General features: G+C 36.1%; 3 protein-coding genes across 10 annotated transcripts in view; 1 reads left to right on the forward strand and 2 right to left on the reverse strand.

The window, feature by feature from the left end:
• Positions 1 to 5,555, reverse strand: part of LOC111447359 (probable magnesium transporter NIPA4) — a 6,895-nt gene extending 1,340 nt beyond the window's left edge. Inside the window, exons 1-8 of one of the 4 annotated variants that reach the window (XM_023086490.1) lie at positions 5,119 to 5,554; positions 4,525 to 4,581; positions 3,598 to 3,688; positions 3,362 to 3,522; positions 2,562 to 2,689; positions 2,310 to 2,447; positions 791 to 883; positions 120 to 225 (exon numbers count right to left, since the gene is read on the reverse strand). In XM_023086490.1, the coding sequence (XP_022942258.1) occupies positions 120 to 225; positions 791 to 883; positions 2,310 to 2,447; positions 2,562 to 2,689; positions 3,362 to 3,522; positions 3,598 to 3,688; positions 4,525 to 4,581; positions 5,119 to 5,275 (931 nt within the window). In that variant the 5' untranslated portion in view covers positions 5,276 to 5,554. Of the gene's footprint in view, positions 1 to 119; positions 226 to 790; positions 884 to 1,149; positions 1,248 to 1,275; positions 1,833 to 2,309; positions 2,448 to 2,561; positions 2,690 to 3,361; positions 3,523 to 3,597; positions 3,689 to 4,524; positions 4,582 to 5,118 lie in introns of those variants that run through there. The other 3 variants (XM_023086493.1, XM_023086492.1, XM_023086491.1) reach the window with 3 other exon arrangements.
• Positions 5,556 to 8,825: 3,270 nt separating this feature from the next.
• LOC111447201 (protein BRASSINOSTEROID INSENSITIVE 1-like) lies at positions 8,826 to 11,474 on the forward strand. Its single transcript, XM_023086241.1, has one exon. The coding sequence runs from the start codon at positions 8,826 to 8,828 to the stop codon at positions 11,472 to 11,474; it is 2,649 nt and encodes an 882-aa protein (XP_022942009.1).
• A 1,208-nt stretch (positions 11,475 to 12,682) lies between these two features.
• Positions 12,683 to 18,979, reverse strand: LOC111446881. Of its 5 annotated transcripts, none has more exons than XM_023085794.1 (7): positions 18,827 to 18,979; positions 18,470 to 18,539; positions 18,277 to 18,376; positions 18,104 to 18,199; positions 17,887 to 18,002; positions 17,226 to 17,349; positions 12,683 to 13,859 (listed from the first exon to the last, which is right to left on the reverse strand). In XM_023085794.1, the coding sequence occupies exon 7, from the start codon at positions 13,220 to 13,222 to the stop codon at positions 12,788 to 12,790; it is 435 nt and encodes a 144-aa protein (XP_022941562.1). In that variant the 5' UTR covers positions 13,223 to 13,859; positions 17,226 to 17,349; positions 17,887 to 18,002; positions 18,104 to 18,199; positions 18,277 to 18,376; positions 18,470 to 18,539; positions 18,827 to 18,979; the 3' UTR covers positions 12,683 to 12,787. The 5 variants fall into 5 exon arrangements, with proteins under 5 accessions (XP_022941562.1, XP_022941561.1, XP_022941563.1 ...); XM_023085793.1 differs by having other exon boundaries at positions 17,226 to 17,364; XM_023085795.1 differs by lacking the exon at positions 18,827 to 18,979 and adding an exon at positions 18,634 to 18,795 and having other exon boundaries at positions 17,226 to 17,364.
• Between the last annotated feature and the right edge of the window lie 700 nt (positions 18,980 to 19,679).

The raw sequence follows: 19,679 nt of genomic DNA on the forward strand, positions 1-19,679 counted from the left end.
AAAAAAAAAAAAAAAAAAAAAAAAAAGATAATGGCAGCATAATTTTTAATATGTTCATTTTATTGCTAATAAAATAAATATTGATGACAATGTCCTAAGAAAGAGATAGGGAGGCATACCATCAGCCATGTCCTTTGTTTTATGAAGAAGAAAAGTTCCTGAAAGAATGGTCACAAATCCACACATCTCCGTTACAACCTGTGTTGGGCTCTGCCTGTCCCAGTCCTGAAACAAGTAATTCAAAAGACGTTGAAGTCTACCTTCATTTAAATATTTAAAGGGAACAATTCTAATGTTCTATATTGTCACTAATGTATAACAAGAATGATTGAAGCGCCATATGAGTCCAAATTGTTATGTGTTGCTCCTTTGTTTTTTATTCTTAGTTCAAGTTCCCTGTAATTTCCTGTTAAAATCCCTCTCCTTGCTGGCTTTTGCCTGTGTTTTTATATCCTAAGGTAGCGTGCTTTCATTACCCTTAATGAAAGGAATATGTTATCCCAAAGAGAGTGAGTGAGAGAGAGGATATGTTTAAATATAAAGTATGGTCTGACACTGCTACCAAGAACGTAATGGTGCACTGTGGCTTCTAGGTCCATCTATAAACTAGAACAGAAGACACTGACTCATAGAACCAGACAACAGCAAGAAAGGATATTCAAGCATGCAAAACTCCAAATGTTCCTCATCTATGTGATCCTTATTGTGCTGTGTCAAATTTTTAAACATATCACGATACATTTGATCATATTGTGCGTGTAAAGGAACCAACATCAGCAGTCGGACAAACCTTAAACATAATCACGCTGGCCAAGATGGTAAATGATGTGAACATAACGTAGTATATTGGGGACACAACAGCTGTATTAAAAGTGTCTAGTGCCTGCAAACAAAGAGAGAAGAAATACATTGGCCAGATGAGATCATACACAAAGTTGTATATTTAGATAAGAATTGAGAATAAGTAAACAAATCGGTGAAATAAAAAAGATAAACAAAGAGAGCTCCATTTTAAAGCTAGTTCAATCATCCATGGGGGGCATCGATAATGTAGGAATCCACAACTATCTTGAAAGTTTCAATTTCTTTCAAACCAGATTTCCCAGATAAGGACCTTGCTAATGTTGTTCCAATGAACTTTCATCTTACCTCAAAAAGGATTCCTGCATAAAGTCTGAAAAATAAGAATCCTCCTAACATTTCTTGGGAAGCACCGTTAAATTCCAAAGATGCTTAGGATAGTCAATCTGCACATTATACCACATTTAGAGAATCCATTTTTGCAAGGAAGCACCAGATAGGAGAAAATAAGGTGTTTGGATGACATTTATGTGCTCTTTCATACGTGTGGACTCCTTTCCAGCATATGGATCAAATGAAGATCTTTTTTTTTAGGCACACTCTGTTCCAAATCTCTTTCCACAAGTCTTTTCCAAATACTGAAACTCCTCTTCCACTGAGATGAAGAAACTTACAAAAACCCAATACCACAAGAAACAAAGGGCAAGAGCAAACAAAAAGCACAAATTAAAAAAAAAGGTGGGTGGGGGAACAGCAAGTGCGATTAACAGTTATGAGAGATCAAAAGAGGTGGAAGTTCTTAAACAATGTAGACGCCAACCCTGTACCAATTCCTTCATATAACTGTGAACAACCCGCATCATTCCAAACTCATTATAGCAAAACAAGCTGGAAGAACTAACTTACGTTGAATGAAGAGATGACCCTAATTTTCTTCATTTTGGCAGCACAACACTCACCACAACACTACTACAGTAATCTCCTCTTAGTCTTGATCCCTCTTGAGTATTAAGGTCTACTCTTGAAATGACCTGTTTCAAATGATCTTGGTGATTTCTTCAGGAAGAAAAATCATGTTTTATGATAGCTACCAAACGAATTTGGTTAAAACTCTCATGGATCACTTTAACGTTCACACCCTTCTATCCATGGATGGATTTGGTTAAGTCATTCATCAATCACTTAATATCCCTTTCTTCTTGATCACAGGGAAACAGTTCCAAGTAAATTGCATTGTTTTGGTTCTTTTGCACTAATATCCCTTTTGCATTGTTTGGGTTGCTTCGCCTTTAATAATCTGGCACTACTTCAGAAAAGAAACGGAGTACAAACTTCAAACCAACTCATCTTATATATACTCATAGTTGAATAGCTATCTATTCCAATTTTTTTATAAAAAATACCGGAGATCAAATTATTAACTCTATGAACCATAACTATCATATCATAACAATACAGGGCCAAAGCTAAAAGTGTTTCTGAAAATACCCTAGATGAGCACAACATACCTTGTTTAAATAATTCATCTGGGTGAGCACACAAGTAATCACAACTAAAGTAAATATCCACGTTTGAGGATATATTAGCTGGTTCATTCCTGACAATGTTAGCTTCAAGGCAATTCCTATTGCTTTGACACTCATGACCTGTTGTTAGACATTCAGTTACGAAATCAGTTGAAGAACAAGGAAAAAACTTATACTGGAGCAGATAACATTTAGAAAATACAAAGGTAACAGGGAAGCTAGATGGATACATACCGACAAAGATCCTACAAGGGAACATACACCAATGTAAACCATAATGTGAGTCTGGCCATATTGTGGTATAAAGTGGAATATAAGTATAAACACAGTTGTCATGACCGATGCTGCATACAACAGAAAGGCTGCAAAATAAAAGGTAAAGTTACTACCAACATGATATTTAAATAAAATAAATGACTGCTTAAAACCGAAGAATCATATATAGAATACAAAAACAACAGATAATGAATCATGTTCAAGATCACTTTCCAGAGTACCAAGATACATATATGTCAAGCAAGATTTGAACTCATGCTCTTGACTCATGCACCCCATATATGGTGGTGAGCTTTCACATTTAAGAAGAGAGTGCAGAAAAGATGAAGTAAACAGTCTTTATTTTATTGTGGAGACACCAAGAAAGGCCATATTGGTTTAATACGAAGCTCCAACGCTTCTAGCTACACTTGTGAGTGAGAAAAGAGTCGCCAACAGTTCCTCTCTTTGCTTCTTCACTAAAACAACTTTGAGAGGGCAGGCTACAATATGGAAATAATATTTTGTTCAAAACAATGTAGACTTGTGATTGGAAATGGTTGCTCCATGAGGTTTTGGAATGGCCTCTGAGAAGTGGATTCCACACTCTTCACAATTTGTAAATCCATTTAATAGAAAAAATATATAACAAAACTCTTGTCTATAAAAAGAAGAAAATAAAATAAAGAAAGAATAATAATAATAGCCAAAATCACTATTAACCAGAATCAATGACATTTGAAAGAGAGGGACAGAATTTCACAATAACAAAAACTTACCTGGCTCCATGGCCATTTGCCACACTTCAGTTACAGATTCAATTTCACGTTCTTGAGGAGCATGGAGCACAATGGTTGTGGAACCCACTACACAAAGAACGCATCCAAGAATTCCAAAAATATGCAACCTCTCCCGCAAAATAATATGTGCAAGTACTGCACTGCAAGATATCAAGATAATATGAGATTAACAACCATAAATTCTAACTTAATATGTGTGCAATTTCAGACCATGCCTGATAATTATGCTGAGAGCACCAAGTGGAGTAACCAGTAACGCTGGAGCAAATGCATAAGCCGCAAAATTAGCAATTTCTCCTACAATCACTGTAAAGATAACAATTGTCAGGTTAGGATCTATGCTTTTATTCACTGTAACTTTATTTTTTCATTCCATGAGAATTAGTCTCTTTTCATTCTTCAATAAAAAGTTTCATTTCTTGTTTAAAAAATATATATATAATAACAATTGCGAGGTTAGGATTTCCCTTTTTATGTTCCAGTTTCAAAAAAAAAAATATATATATATATATATACCCTTTCATTATACATCAGTCTATTCAAAAGGATTATATGCTTTGCTACAATAAAGCGTCACCATGCTAGTTTTACATAGAATACATTGATATCTAAGTCCACTTTTACTGGAAAAAGAAAAGCCCCGGCCCCTACGTCCTTTTTTCCATTAATATTTGAGAACAATGACAATAATTTGCTCCTTTCTGTAAATTTATTGAAACTAAATGCACTGAATAGAGGAAGAAGCCAAATACCTAATCACTTGTTCACAGAAAATGTTTGCTTAATAGAGGAACATCTACTGGACAAAATGTTTGCTTAATAGAGGAATATCCGGTCTTACAGGCTGATCGAAAATCTTACATATAAATTCAGAAATCTGTTTGGTGGGAGATCTTACAAGTAAATTCAGTGATCTCTATTTAGTGATTACATGTTCTTAAAAAAGGTGCCACACTGTATCAAAATAACAACGTGAACTGATTGTATATAAAGTTCAAAAAGAGCTAGTGGATCCTAAATGTTCATTTAGTATCTAAAGGACTTGAAAAAAACTGAGCAGAGAAGTATGTCAAGCCTGGCTGGGAAATAAATAATCAAGACCATTATCATAAGCTACATTATAAAAAGCCAAAAAGACTTACTTGTAATCATCCCCACCCACCATAGTGGCTCGTATAAGTAAGAATAACCTCCAACTCCTGACATAAATCATCACAGCAACCACAGTAAAAAATCTGCTAGATAACAGTTACCGTGCACCTTAAAGCATGAATAAAGATAAGCAAGCGCCAATCATCAACTTCAAAGACGATAGGTTACTAGACAAAAATCTTGACGGCTAAACACAATGGTATTCGTGATGTTGATAAAATTAAAACATATTGAATTAAATTCACAACATTTAGCGCAGGTTCTGATACTTAAAAGGGATTAAATAAACCTTTTTTGGCAATAGGCCTCCAAATAAGCAAGTACTACAATTGATTAACTAATAGGTATAATAGATTCAATTTTCCAATTCAAATCAACCGAATCCGTCGAGAACATCATTAAAAGCGTGACCCACCACTAATTAAGAACGGGCCAAGACATGAAACACTAATTGCACATAATTAACACTCAATTACAGAAGCTTTCTAAAAATTCCTCAAGGAGTCAAAAACAAAGAAATCCAGGAACTACATTAACACCTTGTTGGGGTAAATTGAAGCAAACAAGAAGAGAGAGTAAGAAACCTGCTCTGACTCCTGAAGCGCCGGCTTTCTTCAAGCCCTTTTTCTTAACAATGAAGCTAGCACCAATAAAGAAACTAGAGGAAAGAGCAAGAACCAAGCCCTTAATGTTATCAGAGGACATACCCTCCCGCCAACTTGGAGTTTGGGAGGTTGCCATGGCCAAGAGAAACCCTAGCTTCCAAGCTTGGAAACCATATCATAACATCAATGAAAAACACAATTCAGAAGGATGCTCAGAACGCTACTGAATCAATTGGAAGTGGAAGCAAATTGATATCGGATCTTGAGGCGAGAAAAACTCAGATCGAGATTATGTTGAAGTAAATTGTCGGCGCTCGAGACTGTTGTTGAACACACCGAGGAGATTACTTGGATCGGAAGAGAGAGAGAAAGAGGAGATCTAAAAATCTTGATTTAGTTTTACCAAAATAAAGACTACCCTCCGACTATTGTCTATTTATTTCCAAACAATAACAATTCCAAAAAATAAAAAATAAAAAACTCAAGAAGCTACCACCTTACCTTCTTTGATCTTACAAAAACGTAGGAATGTCGATGTGTGGTCTTACGACTTTGTGAAGACATGTTGTGGTAAATAATTGTTCGGGTTCGATCAGTGTGACCCTTTTGTGGAGAGGCGCTCTGTGATATCCCATATTTGTTGGGGGAGGAGAACAAATCAATATTTATAAGGGCGTGGAAACTTTCTCCTAATAGACTCGTTTTAAACCCTTGAGAGGAAGCCCAAAGAGGACAATATTTGCTAGCGGTAGATCTGGGTCGTTACAAATGGTATTAGAGCCAGACACCGGACGATGTGTCAGCCTTCTCGCTGTTCCCCGAAGGAGGGTAGGTATGAGGCAGTGTGCCAGTAAGGACGTTGGGCCCCAAAGCGGGTGGATTTGGGGGCAGTCCCACATCAATTGGAGGAAGGAAAGAGTGTCAGCGAGGACGCTGGGTCCCGAAGGGGGGTGGATTGTGATGTCCCACATTGGTTGGGAAGGAAAACAAACCACCATTTATAAGAGTGTAAAAACCTTCCCCTAGCAGACGCTTTTTAAAGCCTTGAGAGAAAGTCCAAAGAGGACAATATTTGCTAGCGGTGGATCTAGGTCGTTACACGCTCTTATTTTTTCTGGCTCAGTTTTCAAGCATCGATTGATTTAAAACACCTAGAATCGATCAGTTTTCAAGCATCGATTGATTTAAAACACCTAGAATCGATAATACAATTGAGCTTTTTCAACACATAAGAAAATGGTATGAACATCCCTACTTACTGGCACGGGTATACATCACGAGCAACAAAAGTAATACAATAGAGTATTCCAAAGATCGGTTTACAGGAAAAAGTTAACTCAAATACAGGACTCATACAACTAAGACGTACCAGATTCTTAAGAAATAGAATACTAAGACTATGTGTCGAACGTATAAATTAAATACTGCAAAAATTATCAACCTGAAATAATAAGATGATATTGGTTTGGCTCGAGATCCCATTGTAATGCATTGTCACTCGAATTAGCTATGTATGTACGGTTTTCTTCTCAATTAGACATAGGTTTCTACTTCCCCTCAAACTTTACATCCGCGACATTGAGAACTATGAACCTTTATATTTCTATACAAAATTCATTACCAAGCAACCTGACCTAATAATATAATAAACGTAACTAATTCTAAGCTCTCAGGCTCGTATCGTTGTCGTCGCCCTCGAACTCGATTACACCAAGATCAAGAAGATTCTAGAATCTTCAAAGGTCGAGTTCTGCGAGTTTCGCCGGATTTGGGCGGGCGAACGAGGAGGATGTTGAGGATTCCGCCGTGGGAGATTCTTCAACCGATTTTGAGAGTGTTGGGCCACTTTACAAAATTTTTAATCTTTGTAAATTAATAATAAAATGATAAATTATTATATTCAAATTGACAATATATCTCAATTTTAATTTAAAAAACAAAATCAAACAATTAAATGTAATTTTATCAAATTGGGTCACATATGGTATTGGGCCAAGCTCAAACAAAGCCCAAGCCCAAAGCCTACAAACCCAAGTCCAAATAGTTGGGCCCAAAAGCCATTAAAGCCCAAACCCACGTGTCCGTAAGAAAATCTCACTGAGATCGAAGAAGTTCATTTATTTATTTATTTATTTACTGCATTTTTCAAATATATTTTGTTGTTATATGGTTTTATACGGCAAATTTTCAAAGGGTAATTGTGTGATGTCCCAGGTTGGTTGGGGCGGAGAACAAACCATCACTTATTAGAATATGGAAACCTTTCCCTAGCAGAAGCGTTTTAAAGCCTTGAGGGAAAGTCCAAAAATGACAATATCTACTAGCGGTGCATCTGGGTCGTTACAGTAATTTTTGTAATTTTGACTATAATTAATCACGGAATAAATATAATCTTAAAACAAATAAAAAAAAATCTTAAAATACATTAATATAGCATCATAACTCTGGATGTTCAGAAGTACCATATTTTACTAAGTCGTGAATCTTTACTAATAGTAAATGGTCGTTGATTGTGTAAGACGCGTTATTTGACAAATGTAAAAGAAAATTGTTAAATTATGACCGAGTCTACGATCAAACAAACAACGACATCATTGTTCAACAAATGGACGAAGTTGAAAGACTTATATGGTCCACTTTTTTTATTTTTTATTTTTATTGGCGGCTATGACTTTGTCCCAATTCTTCATGCGGTAGTTTTTTTCTTTCATAGAAAAAGACATTTTCATCTATTAGCTTGAAATAATTAAAAGACGGAAATAAATTAAAGTCTTGCCTATTTAATTATGATAAGATTATTCTTAGTCAAATCAATTCTTTATTTCATAAAATATATAAAACAACAAATATTATTATTTAAACATTTAAATTTTTATAAGAATTTAAATAAACAAAATTAAACTATATTAAATTTGGAAAATTTTAGAAGTTCTACCGTCAAATTATTAATATTTCAATTTTCTTAATTTTTTTATTTAAAAATTAAGAAAAATATAATACTCTAAGATAAAAAAAAAACATCGTAACAATGGAGATATTGTCTCAGTAGAATTTTAACTATATTCCTACTCGAGAAAAAAAAAATATTTTTTTTTTTGTTGTAAAAAATGTATTAAAAAATTAATAATATTTTTGCAAAGGGTTTTCCATGACTTTTCTAACCCAAAGTTTGGCATAAATAAAAACAAAATTAGAAATTTAACACCATCTCTACCTGTAGCTTTCAAATAAGAATCTAATTAGATATACAATATATGGCAAAGAAATTAACGACCTAGTCTACACGTTGACGTATTAATTTTAATTTTTTTTTTAAAAAAAGGATCTTTCGCTATAAATGCACATATTTTTTGTTTCTTGTTGTTAGCGCATCTCTTTTTTTAGCATTGAACTTAAATGTATGTGTCAATAACACTCAAATTACTTTAAAACTTAGGGTTAATAGGTTGAAGATATTTGCAAGTGTCTTTCATGACTTTTCTGACCCACATTTTTCAAGCATCATTAGATAGGGAGAGGAGTTGGTTTGGATACATAAATGGAGGAGTTTGGAGCATTCATTCTTCACCATTCCATAAGCCACAATGATATCATCACTCACTCTAACCTGCTACTCTTCTTCCATCCATTTCTTCCTTTTACTTTCCATGGGATTCCATCTCTCCCTGCAAAGCAATATCAGATGCATGGAAACTGAAACACAGGCCCTCTTATCCTTCAAGCAAGGACTTCTCAATCCATATCGTGTTCTCTCTTCTTGGAATGCAGGAGCCAACGTTGATTGTTGCGACTGGAGAGGTGTCCGATGTAGCAACAATACAAGCAGTAGTCCTCACATCATTGGGCTTGATCTTCGTGGCTCGGGTGATGAGCGTTTGATCGGCGAGGTTGGTTCTTCCTTGGCTCAATTGACACACCTTGACTATTTAGATCTTAGTTCTAACGAGTTTGATCGAATTTCCCTTCAAGATATTGGCTCTCTGATCAATTTGAATTATCTCAACCTGTCTCATAACAACTTTGCAACTCCCATTTCTCCCCATCTTGGGAACCTTTCGAATTTGTCGGTTCTTGACCTTGGATCAAACGGCTGGGTAGTTGATAATCTTAGATGGGTCTCACGTCTTTCGTCGTTAAAACATCTCGACCTGAGTTCGGTAGACCTTCGTAGTAACAATGATTGGGCAGGTATCATGAACAAACTTCCTGTTTTACAACGTTTGTCTTTGAGCAATTGCAGTCTTCCACAACCTGTTCTAAACCCTTATGAAAACACCAATTTCTCTAGATTTCTAGCTAAATTGGACCTCTCTCTCAATCATGATCTCAATTCCTCAATCTATTCTTGGCTGAACAACTTCAGAAACAGTCTTACCCATTTAGATCTTACAAGGAGTAATCTGCAAGGTTTCAACATGGACGGTTTCGAGAACATGACTTCGCTTGTCTTCCTTAATCTTCGTTCCACGAAAGTTGATTTTCATTCTCCTAAGTGGTTTAAGAATCTCTGCAACTTGAAGTTGCTAGATTTATCTGGAAACAATGGGGGAGGATTGCTATCAGATGTTCTTAAACTCTTCCCACAATGTGTACTCAACTCATTGGAGACTTTATATCTCCCGTCAAACAAATTGTTCGGATCCTTGCCAGACTTCACTATTTTTCCATCTTTGAAAGAGTTAGAATTATCCTTCAACATGTTGAATGGACCTATTCCTCAAAGTTTGGGACAGTTATCTAGCTTGGAGCATATAGGTCTGAATCAAAATTTTCTGGTGGGTGAAGTTTCTGAAGCTCATTTCTCCAAGCTTGTAAATTTAAAAAGTCTGAATCTAGATGGAAACTCACTGGCTTTTAACTTCAAGGAGGACTGGGTTCCTCCTTTCCAGTTGCAGTCGATAAGTTTGGTGAATTGCTCGTTCAGCACACGTTTTCCAAGGTGGCTTCGAACTCAAAATTTCTCTTACCTTGACATTTCACTAAATCGAATTTCAGACACCATTCCCGACTGGTTTTGGAAGAACTTGTCCCCAGACTTGTTGTATCTTGATATTTCCCTGAATGAAATCAGGGGAGAAATCCCAGATTTAGACCTGAAGTTCAATCAAATGCCTGTGATCATTTTGGGATCAAATGAATTTGAAGGCCAAGTTCCAGCCTTTCTTTTCGGAGCACAAAACCTTGACGTTTCGAGGAATAATTTTACCGATATCTCTGGTTTGTGTGAAGTCAGATACTCCCCTTTATATTTACTGGATGCTTGCGCCAACCTATTATCTGGACAACTTCCCAATTGTTGGGACAAAATGCCCAATTTGGTATCCTTAAGTTTGGCCTACAATTCCTTTTCTGGAGACATTCCAACTTCTTTGGGTAGTCTCACCACATTGAAGTTCCTAAATTTGCGCATAAATAATTTTTCTGGAGAGATTCCTTCTTGGTTCAACTATACAGAGTTGAAAGTCTTCGATGCGTCATACAACAATTTATCTGGAACGATACCTTCATGGATTGGGTCGAGATTACCAAATTTGGTTCGTCTGAGTTTGAGGTTTAATCACTTCCAAGGAAACTTACCTTCTAGTCTTTGTAACCTCAGAAATATCGAAGTATTGGACATTTCGTTCAATTCTATTTCGGGAAGCATACCAACTTGCCTCCATAATTTTGATATCTTGACAGGTACATCCAATGCATCTATGGTTCAAGACCAATTGAGAGATCTTATTTTGATGTGGAAAGGGCAAGAAAGGCTCGTCCATGGACACAACTTAGAGATTCAAAGGGGTATTGACTTGTCTAGCAATCACTTAACCGGAGAAATTCCTAACGAAATCACAAAGCTGGTTGGTTTGGTTTCTTTGAATCTCTCGAGGAACGAATTAACAGGACAGATTCCAAAGGAGATGGGACAACTTCAATCGTTGGACTTTCTAGATCTATCGAGAAATCGTTTGTACGGTCCGATTCCATCGAGTTTCTCTCAAATATGGAGATTGAGTATGTTGGACGTATCATACAATAACCTTTCAGGAAGTATTCCCCCGGGAACTCAGCTTCAAGGCTTTAACACTTCATCTTATGCAGGAAACCCTTATCTTTGTGGAGATCCACTAAAAAAATGCGTTAGTGAACAAACCAGCTTCAACAGTAATGTTCATGTTGTGAATGAGTACGAAAAGGAACACACACTCATGACACAAGAGATGCTGATTAGCATCTCTGTAGGATTTATAGTTGGTTTATGGGGAATATTTGCTAGTCTTCTACTCAATAGGAGATGGAGACATGCATACTTCAAGTTTCTCACAAATATAATTGAGAAACTGAAGTGAAGCTATTGAAACACAGGTAACTCATTATATATTTGGATATTTCAACTTCTTCAATCCTCTTCATCAATAAATGGCATTATAGAAGAGTAAATTCGATGTGTAAAGTAGACAACGAAGCAACAGATAAACCAGAGGAAAATAAATAAATAGGCGAGACCGAGAGAAGCTTAGATATGATTATATGTCAGAGAGAGTGAAAACAGCCCCCCATCAAACATCCTAAACTAAAACATAACTTCAAAATTGCTTCTAATTGCGAACATGAGTATAATCTGATTGGTTAATACACATTATATGTATAGTATGAGTGAGACAGAGTTCTGTACCTCTTTTCCCACCGTCACGGTGCCAAAATCATCAAAGACACGATTCATTTCAATCTTTTCCCATCGACATAGGTACGAAAACTATCAAGACAAGATTCATTAGTACAACAGATAAAGTTCCATTGATTTATTTAATCTACCTTTGGTTTGAATTCCTCTGCCCACTGTGTCAAAATATAACATCATAACAAGGATAAAGAATCGATACCAGCAAATAATTGGATATGGAATCTTCTACCACTATATGAAAGACAACAACAAGAAAACAATCAAATACTTTAGCACAACAAATCAAACAAGTTAATCTCACTTGTGAAGTCCCTGACCCAAGGTACTGCACTTGATAGCCCCAATATTCCCAATTCCCCTACATCCCTAGCAATCTACATGTGCCACATAGCATCGTCGGTTGGCTTTGACATAGAAGGTTGTCTCTACAAACGAGCACGAGTTCTTTCGACATGTTTAATCATCACATACACACTTCTTAGAGGTCACCCAAACTAGAATTGCTCTAAGTTGCATGGGCTCAAAATCACTCTCATTTTTATGTGGTGTCAGTTTATTCATGTGTCATTTCGCCTAGAGGCCTATCGTTCTTGCCCATCCTTCCACTAATGCCCAAGCTACCACTCCAAGTGTCAAATTCATGGGCCAAACTTTCATTTTGGCATGGATTTGAACTTTGATTATAACTATAAGGAAAGACAAAACGCATACTCTTGCAATAGCCATCTGATATTTTTCAGATACAGTACACACACAAACCAAATTCAAGCTTAATCATGTTAGCGGAAACCAATCAAATCAATGTTCAATTCCTATCTCACTTCCCAGTTCCCACACCCCCTATTCTAGAACACAAATGGTAGCAAAAACTAGTGAAAATAATATCAATTTCCATCAAGCTTATTATAATTAAGAAGCAGAGTCATAATTGACAATTTTAGACAATTCTGGCAGCTAAAAGAAAATTTGAACCTGAAGTTAATCATACTTTTCTCTCCATGAATACATAAGAAAGAAAACCCATGACAATGCCAATGTGACATCCCCAACGACCTGTCGAGGCCAATCTTTAGCAAGATCTTCGAGCTTCCTCTCGAAGTAAACTCTCCATATGGCCATAGCTAAGTGAAGCAACACGCACCCTTTAGCAAAGAAGCTTTGGAAGTCTCTGTCTTTGACAAAAGCCACCATGAATAAAAGAAACCCAACAGTAAAGAGAAGCAAACCAGAGAAGGAATCAGATGTTTTTATCAGAAGCTGATCACGAGGGCTAGATCCCTGCAGCTTGATTGCAGTCTCAGGGCCATGGCCAAACACATAGACCTCGTGGGAATAAAACATCATTAAGGCTCCACATGTTAAAGCAATCAGAGAATGAAGCATACAAATTAACAAAAACCCAGATGATGCCATTGATTTGATTTGATTTTCCCCTGGTGAAGAAAGAAGACTTCCCCTCCTCTTAATTTCAAATAAAAAAACAAGAGTGGAACAGCAATGGAATCCCTAGAAGAAAGGAAATCTCTATGGCAAAGCGTACAAACCCAGCAATCAAAACCCCCCTGATAGATCCAATATGCGAGTTGACAGCGAGAGGATGTTGATCATGATCTGTCAAAAACCCTAAACCTCCGCCTAACAAGCCCTCATTCCATCCCACATTACACTGAACTAAAACTCAAATATGAACAAAGATCTCCAGCACGAATCAATCAAAAAATCTAGAAAAACAACCCTCAATTTCCAACCGAAATCCTAAACTCGATGCACTGGATGGAACCCGAAACGGGTTGTTGCAGAAAACAGAGGGAGAATTAAGAGAAGGAATGGGGAATGGGCAATAATGGATGGCAATCCCATGAGAAATCTTAAGAATTAATGAAGGGGTTGAGATCGAGAGAGATGGGCGGGAGAGCATGGGATGTAGTTAACTGCCATAGTCGCTGCTTCCAGTCGCCATCTCCATTCCCATACCATACCTTCTGCTGCTTCTCATGCGGTAAACGCCACGCCCCTACACCCAATTTCCTGTGTGATTGTGCTTGTGGCGCTGCAAAACAAGTTTGGTAGCGATGGGTCAATTTCAATTCCCAAAAATTCCATCCGCCATGATTATGGGGAAGAAGAAGGGATGGAAACCTTCAAACTAATTCGATTAATAAACTCATTATATGCTGATCAAGATTTGGAATCCAAATTCCCAGATTCGTGTAAGATTCATATAATACAGCTAAAGTGAGCATAGCGAATAAGCCTTCAACTAAGATGTAAAGTAAAAAGTTGGAATCTTCACACTTCTAAATATTGTTGAGATACATAATTAAATAAGCTAAAAAAATTCCTAAAATAAAAATTAAATTACTAATTTTAGTCTCCATTTGATTTTTTTTCTTTTTCATATTTTGAAATCAAATTTATAAATTTTACTTCCACCTCAGTTTTTTTTAATTATTTTATTTAATTAAAAAAATTCAAAATCAAAATCAAAATTTCAAAACTAATAATTATTCGAATTTCTTAATTTCTCCCACATAATGACAAAGGTGTTTACATTTTTTATAACACCAAATGAACTTGTCACATAAAAAATCTATTAAATACAAAAGTAGAGTTTCAAGACCTATTAAAATAAAATACAAAAGTAGAGTTTGAAGACCTATTAAAATATATAAAATATAAAAACTAAATAATCACGACCGTAAAAAGTTCAAATTTTATTAGAAACTATTTATGTTATGAATAATCATAATTTCTATTAATTTTATTAGAAACTATTTATGTTATGAATAATCATAATTTCTATTATTTCTTAAGGGTTGAATCTTAGAGGTTTCTCTTGTTCTTTTTTGTACTACTTGTTCTTCGTTAAGTCCTTCCAAATTCTTTGAGGGTCTTTTTACAAGCTTGTCCATTTGTGGCTTGTCCTTATAATCGTCCTTGCATTGTTTAGTCCTTAACTTAAGTCTGAGTTTAGGGTGTATTGCATTCCTTATACCCAACAAGCCTTGACGTTTGTGTCTTATGACTGTCTTCTTAATATCTTTGAGTTTAGGGCGTTCGGCCTTCCTTATGCTCAACAAGCCTTGACATAATCAATCTTATTCCTTGAAGGTTGTATCTTACCGGTTCCTTTTGTTCCTCCTCCTTGTACTACTTGTTCTAAGTTATGTCCTTCCATGTTCCTGGTTTGCCTTTCTTCGGCTTGTCTTTATAATTGTCCTTAAGTCCTTTAGTTATTAACTTATGATTTTAGGCCATGGACTTATTCCGGCATTTGTTCCTTTTGACTATCTTCTTAAGGTCTTTTTATTTAGAATATAAGTCTTCTTTAGTAATTCTTGTGTTACCTTATATCTGTGAGTTTATGGCGTATTGCCTTCTTTATACCCAACTACTTTTTCTTCTTTATGTTATTCCAAGTTCCTTAAGGGTCTTTTTTACGAGTTTGTCCTTCTCTAGCTTGTCCTTCTAATCGTCCTTCTCTAGCTTGTCCTTATTATGTCAAGGCTTAGTTGGTATAAGGAAGCCATAAGCGTTAACCTCCAAAACATAAGTTAAAGACTAAATGATTAAAGGACGTTTTTAAGGACAAGTCGAAGATGGACAAAACCGTAAAAGAGAGTATCAAGAAACTTAGAAAGACACAACTAAAAAAATGTAGTACATGAAGAAACAGGAGAAACCTTTAATTACAACCCTTCTGGAATAAGGTTGATTATGTCAACACATAAGTTGAAGACTAAAGGATTATTTCGGCATTTTTTTTTTCTTTTGATTCTCATCTCATCCTTTAATGAGAATATAAGTCTTCCTTCCTAATCCTTCGGTTAACTAACTTATATATTTGAGGGTAGATCTTAATGAGAATTTTGTCTTGGAGCTTGGACTAATTCCGGCCGTTTTTCCTTTAGTCCGGAAAATGTCCAACCTCCAAGGCATAAGTTAAGGACTAAAGGATCCAATGACGTTTTTAAGGACAAGTCGAAGATGGACAAAACCGTAAAATAGAGCCTCAAGAAACTTGGAAAGACATAACTAGGAAAATGTAGTACACGAAGGAACAAGAGGAACAGTTACAATCATTAAAGAATATGGTTGATTATGTCAAAAGATTGGTTGGTATAAGGAAGTCATCTTACCAAACAAGACTTATTTTCTGAATAGAAGGATGTTAGATGAGAATCAAAAGGAGCAAATGGCGGAATAAGTCCATTGCCCAAAGACATAAGTTAAGGACTAATGTGCTAAAAGACAATTTTAAGGACGGGAGAAACACGTAAAAAAGAGACCCTCAAGAACCTCTGAATTACCACTATTAATGAATATAGTTGATTATGCCAAGGCTTAGTTGGTATAAGGAAACCTCAAAGATACAAGGTAACACAAAGTTTACCAAAGAAGACTTAATTCTTGTGTTGAGATGAGAATTAAAAGGAAAACACGTCGGAATAAGTCCAAGCTTCAACACATAAGTTAAAGACTAAAGGATTATTTCAGCATTTTTTCCGTTTGATTCTTATCTCAACATCCTTTAACGAGAATATAAGTGTAATCCTAGAGTTAACTTATATCTCACAGTAGAGCTTAATGCTTCCTTATACCAACCAAACCTTGACATAATCAACCATATTGTAACTTAGAGGTTACTTTTGTTCTTCGTGTACTACCTTTTTCCTAGTTATGTCTTTCCAAGTTCCCTAAGGGTCTTTTTTTACGGGTTTGTCCATCTTCGACTTGTCCTTACAATTGTCCTTACATACTTTAGTTCTTAACTATGTCTTGGGGCTATGACTTATTCCGACATTTGTTCCTTTTGATTCTCATCTCAAAATCCTTTGTTGAAAATAGAAGTCTTCCTTAGTAATCCTTGTGTTACCTTATATGTTTGAGATGAGGGCTTAATGCTTTCTTATACCAACTAAACCTTGACATAATCAACCTTATTCCTTAACGGTTGTAACTTAGAGGTTCCGTTCATTTAGGTACTACTTTTTCTTACTTATGTCCTTTCAAATATTATGAATGTGAACATAGTTCATGTTGTTTAAGAGTGGAGAAGATCCTAAATATATAGGTAGACCATATTCCTTGGTAAAAGACCTTTCAAATGAATCTAAATGCAAAGATGTGTGCGGGTTCAGGAAATAGAATACTACTGTAGAAATATGGGCATTCTATCATTGAAAGACAAGCAAATACTGAAAACTATAACATCTCAAAATCAAACATCCCAAAACTTGCAGTCAAATGCTGACATAATCCCTGTGCCAACAAACAGAGTAACATCTAAAAGAAGCTAAAGCTACACACACTTCACAGCCAACAAATAACAATTATAAAAACAAAAACAACAATTACTTCCTACGTCTCCCAAAAACTTAAATTCAACTTCACAGCCTTGGGCTTGGAATCATACCAGTATTCCTAGCAGGTGCGAAAATCCCATTCAGAGCAATTGCTTTGTTCTTCCCCTCTCTGTTGTCGGAACCACCATTGTTTCTTTATTTTTTTTCATCTTGTTTGGCCATCACATATCAAGCCTGAATGGACCAGTTCTGTCAACAATTTGGTTTAAAAGTTAATCAAACTGAACCAATATACTTTTTCTTAAATGAAGAAAACAGCTTTCATTGAAATGAAAGAAAATTTAGCGAGCTGTACGAAAACAAAGCCAACCAACTTGGGGACAACAAAAGGGAAAAAGGAAAAAAAAAAAAAAAAAACAATAAACTAATGCAACCAATTTATTTCCAATTCAGATGGAAAGATGTTCAAAGAAAAAGAAATGATATATATATACTGTATGAAGAAAACAAAATACAAGAATGTTGTACTTGTACTGAGAATGTAGTAAAATAGCAGCAAAATGCACATGTAAATCCTGAGAATATTGTACTTGGCCATCATAAACTCAGGACTTTTGATATCTACCTGTATAATTATTTTTATCTTCACATTCATGAATGAAGGCTTTTGTTCTATTCTGTTAAAGGGATTCATATATGTGTTTCTAACCATTTTGAGGCAGTAAGATCAGCAGCAATCCAGAAAGTTTTGGGTTTAAGACAAGCACTTACCACCAAGCCTGCTACATATTCCATTTAGATTGATTCGCCATCATAACTTTATGCTTCAGCTAGTTACAACCGCGTCCTCCACCAGCCTTTCGTCTTCCACCAGCCCAGTTGAAAAGCTGATATGATGCAGAACATGCAAGAGTTTGATCAAACTAAACTACAAAGAGAAAACAACAATGTGTCTACTAGTTGGACGAGCTTTGTCGAACTCATTTACCTCTCTGGGCCCTGCTCTGTTTTCAGGGTTGCAGTCTGGACTGATCCCAATCCCTTCAAAGCCCAATCGGGTAGCGAGGAAAGCACATACACGCACCTGCGACACCGTCCAAAAGCAAAATTTCAGGGTGACTGAAATACGAAAAACCATTGAGAAATTTATCAATTAAATACCGTTTGAGAGGCAGAAGTAGGTGGCATGAACAATGTTAGACCACCATCAATGCGTAGTAGTCTATTCCGGAAGACTGTGACGGGTCTTGGCGCTAGGTATCTACACAAAAGCGTTATTTCAGCCCAGAGTCATTTACCTAACTAGGAACAAACAGTAAGAACATTCAAGAGGATGTGAAACTAAAATACCCACCCTGGAATAAAGGAAGAAGTGAAAACTGCATTGATGGAAGAAACTTTTCAAGAACTTCCCTGAGTACAGCCTGAGGATTTAAATGAGAAAACATTACAATCTAAACCAGTAGATGACTTAAGAAAGAACTGCAAATCTAAACCAGTGGATAAATTGAAACTTACCACGTTGCCATGAACCTACTAAAACGCCCTAATCCTTCTTAATCGAAACCACGGAAAACACAAAAGGTGTCGATAACAGGCAAAAGAAAAGAAACGATGAACAATCCTTTGATTAACCTCTGAGTTCTCCAGTGAACCCCAAAATCGGAACAGGATAGTCAAGAGCAAACTAGGCTGAATGAAGTTACATTACCTCTACTTTTCATCACCGTGACGAGGCGGGAAACTTCCTTCGATTCTGCTCTCTCTTCCTCTGATTGCCTGGTACTGATCTAGAATTTTATTTCGGCGACGAACACTCGAGAGGGAAAGAGGCCGTTGATCGAGCGCTCTGATTCTAGTGGGAGAATGTGCGTGCCGGAGAAATATATATGATCCGTGTGAAAGGTGCTGTGGCCGAGACAGCTGGCGTCCGACTAAGCGATGGCTATAACAGCTCTGAAGATCGTTTGACTTTGACCGTGAAAAACCGTCGTCGATCCAACGGCTAGGTATAGTTTAGATTGATGTGTTCTTTTTTCCATTTTTGGTTCAATTAATTGATTACTTAATTTCATTTCTTCCGCAGTTCTAGGGATTTTCAGAATTTATTAACAATAATTTGTTTAATTAAAACAAAAAAAAATCATGTACGACCATTAAAATTTCTCTCTCTTGTATTTAATTTTTCTAGTCCACGGGCCTGTAACTTACAGAACAGAGCGTTAGTAGAACAATCATTGAGTGTAATGTCAGATTCACGAGTTCTTATAAAATCTTACCAGAGCATTGAAATCACTTACGAACCTTATCCTTGCTTGGGTGCCTTAGTTTCACTCGGGTCTTATAATTCTCCCCCTCTTAAGAACTTTCGTCCCTAAAAGTTTACGGTTCTTATCTTACCTTTGGTGTATTTGTTCTTAGTTATGTTCTTTCAAGCTCCTTAAATATCTTTTTACGGGTTTGTTCTTCTCCGGCTTGTCTTTATAATTATTACTGCGCCCTTTAGTCCATAACTTGTATCCTGAGGCCTTGAGTTATTTGAAATTTATTATTGTTTACCGTTT

This window comes from Cucurbita moschata, unplaced genomic scaffold (assembly GCF_002738365.1).
Source record: "Cucurbita moschata cultivar Rifu unplaced genomic scaffold, Cmos_1.0 Cmo_Scf00009, whole genome shotgun sequence".
NCBI lineage: Eukaryota > Viridiplantae > Streptophyta > Magnoliopsida > Cucurbitales > Cucurbitaceae > Cucurbita > Cucurbita moschata.

Bases quoted from the DNA above. Each gene is read 5' to 3' on its own strand.
- LOC111447201 (XM_023086241.1), top strand. From the start codon at position 8,826: ATGGAAACTGAAACACAGGCCCTCTTATCCTTCAAGCAAGGACTTCTC.
- LOC111446881 (XM_023085794.1), bottom strand. From the start codon at position 13,222: ATGGCATCATCTGGGTTTTTGTTAATTTGTATGCTTCATTCTCTGATT.